Source organism: Mobula birostris, chromosome 9 (assembly GCF_030028105.1).
Source record: "Mobula birostris isolate sMobBir1 chromosome 9, sMobBir1.hap1, whole genome shotgun sequence".
Lineage (NCBI taxonomy): Eukaryota > Metazoa > Chordata > Chondrichthyes > Myliobatiformes > Myliobatidae > Mobula > Mobula birostris.
The window spans coordinates 29,989,227-30,000,244 of record NC_092378.1 but is presented as its reverse complement, the minus strand read 5'-3'; the positions used below and the strand labels follow the sequence as shown (position 1 = coordinate 30,000,244).

At 40.9% G+C, this 11,018-nt stretch overlaps 1 protein-coding gene across 2 annotated transcripts; it reads right to left on the bottom strand.

The window, feature by feature from the left end:
• Positions 1-1,244: 1,244 nt before the first annotated feature.
• Positions 1,245-10,611, bottom strand: LOC140203347 (translocator protein-like). Of its 2 annotated transcripts, none has more exons than XM_072269380.1 (4): positions 10,513-10,611; positions 7,469-7,656; positions 5,006-5,144; positions 1,245-1,597 (listed from the first exon to the last, which is right to left on the bottom strand). In XM_072269380.1, exons 2-4 carry the CDS (start codon positions 7,645-7,647, stop codon positions 1,427-1,429), a joined length of 489 nt encoding a protein of 162 aa, XP_072125481.1. In that variant the 5' UTR covers positions 7,648-7,656; positions 10,513-10,611; the 3' UTR covers positions 1,245-1,426. The 2 variants fall into 2 exon arrangements, with proteins under 2 accessions (XP_072125481.1, XP_072125482.1); XM_072269381.1 differs by lacking the exon at positions 10,513-10,611 and adding an exon at positions 8,000-8,226.
• Positions 10,612-11,018: the final 407 nt, after the last annotated feature.

The following is an 11,018-nucleotide window of genomic DNA, read 5'->3' as shown; positions in this document are numbered from 1 at the left end:
ATGCATTACTAAATGACAATAAAAGAGGACTGTGTGTCCTCCTAATCTAATCTAATCTAATCTCTCCCAACAGAAGCTGTTCAATCCTGCATTTTCTGTCTTAATTACAGATTTCCAGCGAGGCAGGCTGATGTGAGGAAACATTATGGATGTTTTCCTCTCTTTAGCAAAGGAAGAGAATGTAACAGGGAGGGTCAGTAGATAACAATGTATTTATGTAAATGACAAATTAGATCTCAATTTGAACACTCTGTGGTTCTAATCCACACATTACAAGATGCAGCAGCAATTTATCAGGGTATTTCAAGGAGCAGATTATTTCAAAATTGGGCTAATATTGGACAAATGTTTTTTTTTCCTTTTGAGCAGCGACGAGGAAGTGCGCAAGATTGGGTATTGACTGCAGAAATAAAAGGCAAAACTTTCCCTGGACAGAAAGGTCAAAATCCAAGGAGCAGGGATAAAATGTGACTGGTCGTGGTTCAGCGAGAGGAGGCATATAATTTTAAATAGACAATGAAAGGGTGTAGAGGATTAAAGTGGTGGATTGGAATCTGAACACATTTTTAAAATGTACTTGAAGAATTGTGACCTGCAGAGCTATAGAGCTTGTGCTGGAAGGTGAGATTAGATTGGTTGACACTTCTTGTCCAGCACACTCTTGGTTAAATAGCCTCCTTTCATGTTGTAATTGTTCTACCATGTCTTCAAATCCACCCATTACCTTCTCAGATGATGGTATGCAGTTGGTTTAGGGATATTCCTCCTAACGTAGTTCACAGAGGCATCAAGGCTGTAGTTTTGAATCACTGCTGCTCAGACTGTGGTGAGCAGAGAAACAGCAGTGGGGCTGTGGAGTGGAGATCTGCTGTTCTCTCTCTGGGTGAAAGTCCTGCCGTTCTCACCATCGCCACTTTAATAATGCTCAGTCAACAAACTGGCTAACCCTCCTGCTACCTAATACACACAGTGGTGCAGCCTGAATCTGGGGCACTTGGGACTCTTTGTGGGTACTTACACATTCCTTCACTGTGAGGAAATAATCACGAAGCTGTCTGGCTGTGGCCATCTGAGGAGCACTATGTAGAAGCAATAAGGCAGATAAAGGCTCTCCAACAACCTCACCAAGTGTGATTACAATTAAATGCTGATGTTATCGAGCTGATGTAGAAATATTATTGTTGATATTGAATTGTTTTTTCTGGCTTCCATGATTAGTACAAAAGAAAATGCTGAGGTGGGTATTAACAGAAGAATCTCAATATAGAAATTTTAATTATTAGCATTTCAATAAAACACCTAATACAAATGAGAGGTCAGTAGGAATTATAAGCATGAATATTAAAAACTCTCCACACATGAATAGCAGGAGTACAAAGTTCTTCCTTCCATTTACAAAATTCAACATTGCAGAGTGATGAACAACTTAATCTTCCTTCCCCTTGTTGTCTCTCCAGATGCGGTAGTTGAGTGCTGCAGCCAAGGTCAACCAGGCCAGGTACGGAGCCATCAGGTAGGCAGCGGTTTTGCTGATGGGATACCAAGCCACAGTTGTAGCTGCCGCTGTCCCATAAACACAAAGCAAGTCAATAAAAGCCTGCAAAGGCAATACAAATGAGTCAGTAGAATGATCAGTACAAATGAGTGCTTCTGAAAATCACAAGGAATGGTTCAGAATTCAGTGAAACATTCAGTTCCTCCAAGTCCCATACGTCAAGTTCCATGGGTCATAGATCATAAATGCCATCAAAAAACAAAAACTGAATATTCCCACAAAATGTCATTAAATCACTTACTTTGGTATCACTGCAACTGAAACATTTTGTTTTCTCTCCTGTTTTTTTAATGATGGTACTAATTTAACCAATTTCCCCCGGGATCAATAAAGTATGACTATGACTAACTTCACTGTGGTATATTAAGCAAAGTTATCCCACCCCTTCCTGGTAGCAACTAAAGACCTCAAGGCCGTCAGAGAATTTTCAGAAATCTGACGTACAGACAATGAGCGATGGTTTCTTTCAGCAAGACTGGCTATTGTGTATTATATTTTTAACTGTTTTTCAAACTGACTTTTTTTTAATAACAGCATACGAGAAGATTTTACATTTATCAGAAGCTATCATTCTTACCTTGTGGGAAACAGAGTTCAAGGTCCGAAGAAAATTTGTAAACAATTTTCTGACATTAAACTGACCCGGCAGCCAAGGACCAAGTCTCAGTAAGCGACAAAGCTTAAACTAGTCACTTGGGAATCGAGCACCTAGCCATAGTGTGTGTGGCTGGAAAGCTGAAGTCTAATTTTGGGGTTGCCAGATGCGAAATAAGCTATCCATCATGGACCGGCTGCATGCTGTAGATTTCTGTCTGATAGGTTACAAATGGCTGTAGAACACTGAAGACAATGAGGGCAGTGATAGCTTTGCAAACAAGACAGTAGAGCAAAGGAAAAGGCCCTTTGGCCCACAATGTTGTGTTGAACCAATCAAACGGCCAACTAACCTCTTCTGCATACACAATGTCTATATCCTTTCAATTTCCTCACATTCATAAGCCGATCTAAATGTCTCTTAAAAGTCCCTAATATATCTGCCTCTACCACCAACCACCCTGGGCAGTGATACCAGGCACCCACCACTCTGGGTGTAAAAACATTTCCCCTCATATCTCCTTTGAAATTAACCCCCCCCCCCCACTTTAAGTGCATGTCCTCAGGTATTAGATATTTCAACCCACGGAAAAAGATTAGGTCTGATTGTCTGTCTCTCATAATTTTACAAAACTCTATCAGATATCCCCTCAGCCTCTGCTACGCCAGAGAAAACAACCTTATTTTCTCCAATCTCTCGTTATAGCACATGCCCTCTAATCCAAGCAGTATCCTAGTAAACTACTTCTGCACCCTCTCCGAAGCCTTGACATCCTTCCTGTAATGGGGTAACCAGAAATGCACACAATACTCCAGAAGCAGCCTTTCAAGACTTTTATAAATCTGCAATGTAACTTCCTGACTTTTGAACTCAATGCCATAACTAAGACAAGCATGCCATAAGCCTTCTTAACCACCCGATCAATCTGTGCAGCCACTTTCAGAGAGCTCTGAACTTGGACCACAAGATCCCTCTGCTCTTCAACACTGCACAGGGTCTTGCCCTTAACAGTGTACTGCCTTTTTGCATTTGACCTATCAAGGTGCAATATTTCACATTTGGCTGGGTTAAACTCCATCTGCCATTTATCTGCCCATATCTGCAACTGATCTATATCCCACTGTATTCTTTGCCAGTCTCCTATACTAACCACAACATCACTAATCTTAATATCATCTGCAAACTTACTAACTGATCAAGCTATATTTTCATCCAGGTCATTTATATACAGTACAGATCCCTGTGGACCACCACCAATCACAGACTTCCAGCTAGAATAAGTCCTTCAACCACTACCCTCTGTCTTCTATGGGTAAGCCAGTTCTGAATCCAAATGGTTAATTCACCACTGATCCCATGCATCTTAATCTTCTGTATGAACCTCCCATGGGGGACCTTGTCAAATGCTTTATTAAAATCCATGCAGACAACATCCACAGCTCTACCTTTATCGATTTTTTAAAAGTCTGTCCCGAGCCTTGTGGCCATCAGGCCGGTGCTTATGCCGGTTTCTGTGGCATGAAGCGTCAAAAACTTGATCAAGTTAAGACACGACTTGCCCCACAGAAAACCATGCTGACTCTTTCTAATTAGGCCATGGTTTTCCAGATGCACATAAATCCTAGCCCTAAGAATTCTCTCCAGTAATTTCCCTAACACTGATTTGAGACTCACTGGTCTATAGTTCCCAAGATTTTTCCCTTCTTGAATAATTAAACATTAGCTACTTGTTGCTAGAGAGGACACTAAAATATTGGTTAAGGCCCCAGGAACCTTTTCACTTGCCTCTCTCAATAACTTGGGGTATATCCCATCAGCACCAGGGGACTTATCCACCTCAATGATCTTTAAGAGATTCAACACTACCTCCTCATTTATTTCAAAATGGCCTAGCATATTAATACTCTTGCCACCGATCTACCTAACCTCTATGTCCTCTTTGGTAAGAGCTAATATGAAGTACTCATTAAGGACCACAACCACATTCTCTGCATCCAAGCAAATGTTGCACTCTTTATCTTTGAGCAGTCTTACCTTATCTAGTTATCCGCTTGCTCTTGGCGTATGTATAGAATACATTGGGATTCTCTTACTAAGGACGTCCCAAGGGCTTTTCCTAGCCTATCCTGGCTTTCCTAATTGCCTTCATGTGTTTTTTTTCTGGCTTCTTTATAATTGTCAAGAGCTCTGTTTGATTCTGGCTTCTTTAGATTCATGCTCTTCTTGACTAAATTCATCACCTCTCTCAACATCCAAGGTTTTCTTACTTTGCCATTGTCGTCCTTCCTTCTGACTGGAACATACTTGTCTTGTACTGTGTAATTGGTCTTACCCTCTACATGTTGGATGTGGACTTGCCCAAAAAACAGCCGTTTCCAATTAGCTCTCCTGCATTCCTGATTAACGCACTCGTAATTTGACCTGCTCCAGTTCAATACCCTCCTGCAAGGTCCACACGTGTCCCTATCTATAGCCATCTGAAAACTTAAGGATTTGTGGTCACTGTTCCCACAGAAAGGTCAGTCACCTGGCCAGGCTCATTATCTGACACCAGGTCCACTTCAGCCCCTCCTCATGTTTGACTATCTAGCGTGAAGCCATGCTATTTGTGCGCGATTTGAGAAATACAAACTGAAAAATGTGTTTATGTAGTGTTTTTTCATAAATTCAGACAGTGTATCTCATTTTATTCTGTATCTCATTTTAGGGTAGTTATTTCTGAGTTCTGCGAGCGTGAGCTTTTATAAACTAAACAGCCATAATGCTCAGGTTACCGTTATTCAATATTCAAAAATGTTACAATGTTCACTTTTTTAAAAAACTGTATCTTCCCTTAATAGTATTTGTATACATACCAATCCTATTTTGTGTTTCTTAAAGAAAATTGGAGTCCATGCCCAGTTGAAAGCAAGTTGGGTTCCATATAAACCAAGTGGAACCAATGCCTTGTCAGTGAATCCACCCAGTTCTTTCCACACCAGATAAGAGCCATAACTGAGTATAGAATAGAGTGGAGTTAGTCCAAAGTTGTTATTGACTGTATGTTACTATCATATGAAGGGATATTTTTCAAGAAGGCCTGCACTCTGTGAATATGGAAAGCACAAGTAAACGAGAGAGGATAGTACTTAACTTCATTAAACATGCTACATTCGCACAATACATCAAATTAGTGTTAACATGAAATAGAATATATTCTAGAATTTAACAAGTACTAAGTCATATACTTAAACAGTATAGCCTTAGTCACTGAAATTTGAGATTCACTAAAATAATTTCAAGAGAATTACTGTAAGTGGAAATCTTATAGTTAACACAATACACTGAATTACTCTTTATAATTTTCAGGGTGTTGTCTAGCATTAAAATCCAAATAGGAAGTATGTTTTTAAGTATATTGTATGATTTTTATGGATTTTTTCATTCAAGAAAAAGAACAGGCTTTCCCTTTCTAATTAATATCTCCTTTGATTTGACTGCAGCACTTTACATAATGTAAACAGCAATATGTGAAGCAAATTGGCTTAGCCATTTTAACATCTCCTCCCCTCCGTGCATCAGAAATCACGTTTCCCAAAAATTCCATCTATGACTCTGACTGAGATGCGATGAGTGATGCCCTGATCAGAAAACAATCCAAGATCACAGGTTGTCAGAAACAATAAGGTGATTATGATATATCACATTAAATGAACTTGTATGAAATAATGGTATTTTATTTTCTCAGAACATCCCAACATGTTTCAGAACCAATGAGGTACTTCAAGTACAGCCACTTTAGTTTTCCTGGAAGATTTTAATATTCTTAATGTTTTAAACCGCCGCTCATCTCCCCCCATCCTTTTTTTCTAGCCTTATCCAGCATAAGAACAGTTCTGATGTTAGTTGATCTATCGTTGTCTTTCATTTCCTAAACTGAAAGTGGAAAATTCTGGAAACACTCTGTTTGGGTCTCTCAATGGTGAGAAGTGATATAGTGTAGGATTAGGTGCTGTATCTTCCATAGCTGTGTAAGAGAAGAAGGAACAGTGGATGAGGGAGATGTGAAAAGAATGCTATGAGGGGAAGGGAATAAGTGTCTCAAAGTAACATGACGATGGAAGAAACTGCATAGGATGATTCACTGAATGCTGGGGGCAGTTAGGTGGAAAGTGAGGACCAGTGGAACTTTATTTGATATTTGGTAGGAGAGGGAGTGAGAGTAGAAGTGTGGAGAATAGATCAGATTTGGTCAAGCGTTCTGGCAACTATGGTAGAAGTGAAGCCTTCTTTCGGGAGAGAAAACACCTCAAATGTACCAGAGTGGGAAGTTTCATCGTCCAAGCAGATAAGATGGAGATGGCAGAACCAGGGAGAATGGAAAAAAGTCTGAGGGGGGGGGGGAACAGGGGATGAGGAAGTCTAGTTAAAATAGCTGTAGAGATCTGAGTGCTTGTAATGGATGGTTCTTGCTAACCCTCCTCGAGATCCATTTCTAACATTTTCAAATTTGTATCTGATTTTTACTACCTGCAGTTTTGATTCACAATCTCTTGAATTTTGACTACTACTTTGTAAATGGCCTATCCCGCAAACAGCAATTTGTTGAAAAGTATTCACTGAAGATGAGTTAGGAACAGAAGACTGAAGACCAATCAAACTCTGCATACAAAAAAAAACAACTTTGATAGTCTGAATTGCCCTCGGTCCTGCACTGAACCATTACTTCAATAATCTCACTTTCTGACCTGAGTTAAGTCTAAGGCTGATGGCAAAAGTTTATTCAACAAATCAACTCTTCAGTAATTAGCATGGTGGGGGTTTGATGAAGAATAATTGAAAATAACATTTATAACATGGTTGACTGAGGCCATAGCAAATCAAACAGACAATCTGGTATGTTTGAGTTTGAGCTGCTGTTTAAAGTCAGTGCATCTGACGATTTCCTCCAGGGGCACAATACATAAGTTGCTCCCACATTTATACTGGATAGTAAGTTCAAGTTGTAGATGTCAGCCCTAATCATCTCTGCTTAGGGCAGGGAAAAATCAGCACAATTAATGAAAGCACAAAATGACATTGGAAAGTGTTGCAGGAAGGTCATTCCTCAAGAATCTGGGAAGAAATGCTATATTGCTACTGCAAAGAGGAACTTGCAGTCCAAAGTATTTCTTCTTTAGCTATTAGTATTTAAGTTCCAGCTACTTGATTTTCATTCACAATCATCAAACACTGCATGGTTAGAAACTTATAACTAGGAAAACACATTTAATACGTAATGGATTGTAAAAATATATTAAAAGAAACAAAATAAAGTGCATAATTGGATCATTACATACCCTATGCCTGTGTATAATGTTACCCACACAGGAGCAAACACCCAGTTGGGTGGACACCAAGATGGCTTTTTGAGAAATGCATACCAGCCAGTAATTTCTTCCTGATATGACCGATCAATAATTGCAGCTGTGTGAGGTAACACAGTGAAACCAAAAGCATGTACCCAAGTTGATGGCATCCTGGAGATCTGAAAGAGACAGAAGGATTCAACCATCGGTCTTCATGAATGCTTCAATGAATATTCATTTAAAGGTAATGTCCTTGGCTGACAACCATATAAAAAGAACGAGTAAACACAGATTTAACCAGACTTAATGTTTAAGTGAATTCTCTTTGCATCCTATATTACTTCTTTCCTTTTCCCCTCCCCCCCCCCATTAATTGGAATTCAGATTTTTAATGAATATTCATCCAAAACCTTCCTGCAAGGGATTTTGTGCCTTCTGAATACATCTTGAAACAATATTATATTCTAATATTATAAGAATAAGGCAATCTCTACTTGGATCAAAAAGTGGCTGAAAATCTACCTGTACAGAAAATTAAAAACAGCACTTTCCCCTGATGCTAAAATATTGATGAACTGGCCTTAGTAATGACATCAGTTCAATAAATCTATCACAGATGTAATTCCGGTATGTCCCAACAATGACTATTCTTCAAAAATAAGATATTTCTCTGGCTGGAAACTACTTTGAGGTATCTGGTATATGGAACATTCCTGCACAGGAACAGGTTCCTCCAAGTTCAAGGTGTTGTGCCAAACTAATCTAATGATATCTAGTCCCTTCTGCTGTATATGGTCCACTCCGCTCCGCTCTCTGCACATTCATGTGCCTGTCAAGGAGCTTCCTAAATGCCTCTATCGTATCGGCCTCCACCTCCACCGCCACCGCCACCCCTGGCAATACATTCCAAGCATCGACACTCTCTGTGTAAAAACAAATGTTCTCCCTCCCCTCAAATGCCTGCCCCTGGGAAATAGGCACCAGCTGTCTATCAGGTTTCCTCTTAGCCTCTTTTGTCTGTGTTTGTACTCAAGCAGTAATGATACTACATGAAGTAAATTAAAACGGTTTCTGGGTTGCGACAAATCTTAGGGCGTGCTCAAGATTTCATCTCCGCATACCCATGACTGTGTCGCCACCCACAGCTCCGATCTGCTAATTAAATGTGCTGACGATACTACACTGATTGGCCTAATCTCAAATAATAACGAGGCAGCCTACAGAGAAGTCAACACCCTAACACAGTGGTGTCAAGAAAACAACCTCTCCCTCAGTGTCGCAAAAACAAAAGAGCTGCTTGTGGACTACAGGAGGAATGGCGACAGGCTAGCCCCTATTGACATCAATGGATCTGGGGTTGAGAGGGTGAACAGCTTTAAATTCCTCGGTACACCGAGGATCTTACGTGGTCTGTACATACCGGCTGTGTAGTGAAAAAAGCACAACAGCATCTCTTTCACCTCAGACGGTTGAGGAAGTTTGGTATGGGACCCCAAATCCTAAGAACTTTCTACAGGAGCACAACTGAGAGCATCCTGACTGGCTACATCACTGCCTGGAATGGGAACTGTACTTCCCTCAATCGCAGGATTCTGCAGAGAGTGGTGCGGACAGCCCAGTGCATTTGTAGATGTGAACTTCCCACTATTCAGGACATTTACAAAGACAGATGTGTATAAAGGGCCTAAAAGACCATTGGGACGTGAGTCACCCAACCAGGAACTGCTACCAGCCAGGACGGCACCTTAGCATAAAAGCCAGGACCAACAGGCTTCGGGACAGCTTCTTCCACCAGGCCATCAGACTGATTAATTCATGCTGTATTTCTATGTTATATTGACTCTACTGGTGTGCATAATATTTATTATAAATTATTATAAATTGCACATTTAGACGGAGACGTAACGTAATGATTTTTACTCGTCATATACGTGAAGGATGTAAGTAATGAAGTCAATTCAATTCAAAGCTTTCTGGGCCCTTATCTCCTGATATTAACGAGCCACTCAATGATTGCAACTCAAGTAGCTGCCATTTGGCCCATTGACTCTGTGCGCGTCGTTTGCAGAGCAATCCCATTGCACTTCTTGTTTCTTCCCCAAATTTGGCGCTATTTATTTTGTATTCACATGCTTAGCCACTTTCTTTAAAAGACAATTGAATCTACATCATCTACTATTTAGGCAATACATTTCAGAGCATAACCAATACAAACTTAACAGATAATGACAATTAATGCTTGAAAACTCCCAGCAGATCAGACATTATCTGCACAAAAAGAAACAGAGTTCATATGTCGGCTCCAAGAGCCGTCCCAAAACTCGTTTCTCTTTGCCCGACTTGAAGGTTATTTCCTGCATTTCTGGGCGTTTCTTTGTGTTCCACATCTTATCTACATATTGGCCATAAATGATTATGGCTGTCAAAATACTCGAATGCTTTTTTCCCCATTCACAACGTTCTATATTTTGTTCATTTCCCCTCCGCTTCCAGGTGTGCCACCTGCTTAGCCCCACCCCCCGATCAGGGTCACGTGGAAGCAGGTAACGAAAGGTTATCTGAGCCGCTGATGATATAACAAGGCCTGGTTATGCAACCACTGACGCCAGGCCTACAATCTGAAGAGTCTGGATAATGGCTGGGGTCACCCATCTTGTAAAGGCACTGCCCAATAGAAGGCAGCAGCAAACCAGTTCTGTGGGAAAACTTGCCAAGAACAATCATGGTGAGACCCTGATCTCCCACGTCATAACGAACGAACCCTTATTTTCATTGTACATATTAATGTTGTCCACTACACAAGCCACTAAGTTTCGTCGCCACTAAAATTACTGCACTCTCTTCGTTGTTGTATTCCTCACTCCCTGAACAGTTCTGTAACTTTTCCAACTCTCCATTCGGTACACAGAAACGAAGCCAGGTTCCACCCTTAACAACGGGACCCTGTCTGTTGGAACTGCGTGCACCAGGCGCACAAAAACTGGGAAGTTCTGCGTTTATGTTTTAACAGAAAGAACAGAAATCAGAATTCCTACCAAGCGGTTGGTTTAATGGAACCTCCCCACAGAAGATTTCCCGCTCCCGATCTTCACAGCAGCTCCCGAGCTGTCACTCACCCTGAGTCCGCCCCGGCCTTGCTGTCACTCACCACAAGTGCACCGCCCATTCTTTCCACAGCGCCGCCCGATCGCCCCCGCAATTCACACCTGCCTGTCCTGGTGGTTGCGGCTCATCACCACACGACCCTCCCTTCTGTGCTGGTACCCAGAATCAGCCCATCAGTTGAATTTTTAGTCTCAGTCAAAAATGCTGGAATTACATGAGATTGGGCCATGTCGATGCAGAAAGAAACGAATTAATATTTGACAAACAGTTTGTTAAGAGTTAACAAGTTTTACAACATATGCCGGTGATATTAAATCTGATTCTGATTTCTGATTCTTTGTGACCTCTTATCATGGTAATTCGCAGTCTCTCCTCGCTGTCATTCATCAGTAGAATCATCGGCGGATCAGAGGTGGAGAGGGTCAGTAACTTAAAA

Coding starts and splice junctions, on each gene's coding strand:
- LOC140203347 (XM_072269380.1), bottom strand. CDS start 7,647: ATGCCATCAACTTGGGTACATGCTTTTGGTTTCACTGTGTTACCTCAC. Junction 5,145..7,468: donor ACATTATACACAGGCATAGG/GTATGTAATGAT, acceptor TTCTATACTCAG/TTATGGCTCTTATCTGGTGT. Junction 1,598..5,005: donor AGAAACACAAAATAGGATTG/GTATGTATACAA, acceptor TTGCCTTTGCAG/GCTTTTATTGACTTGCTTTG.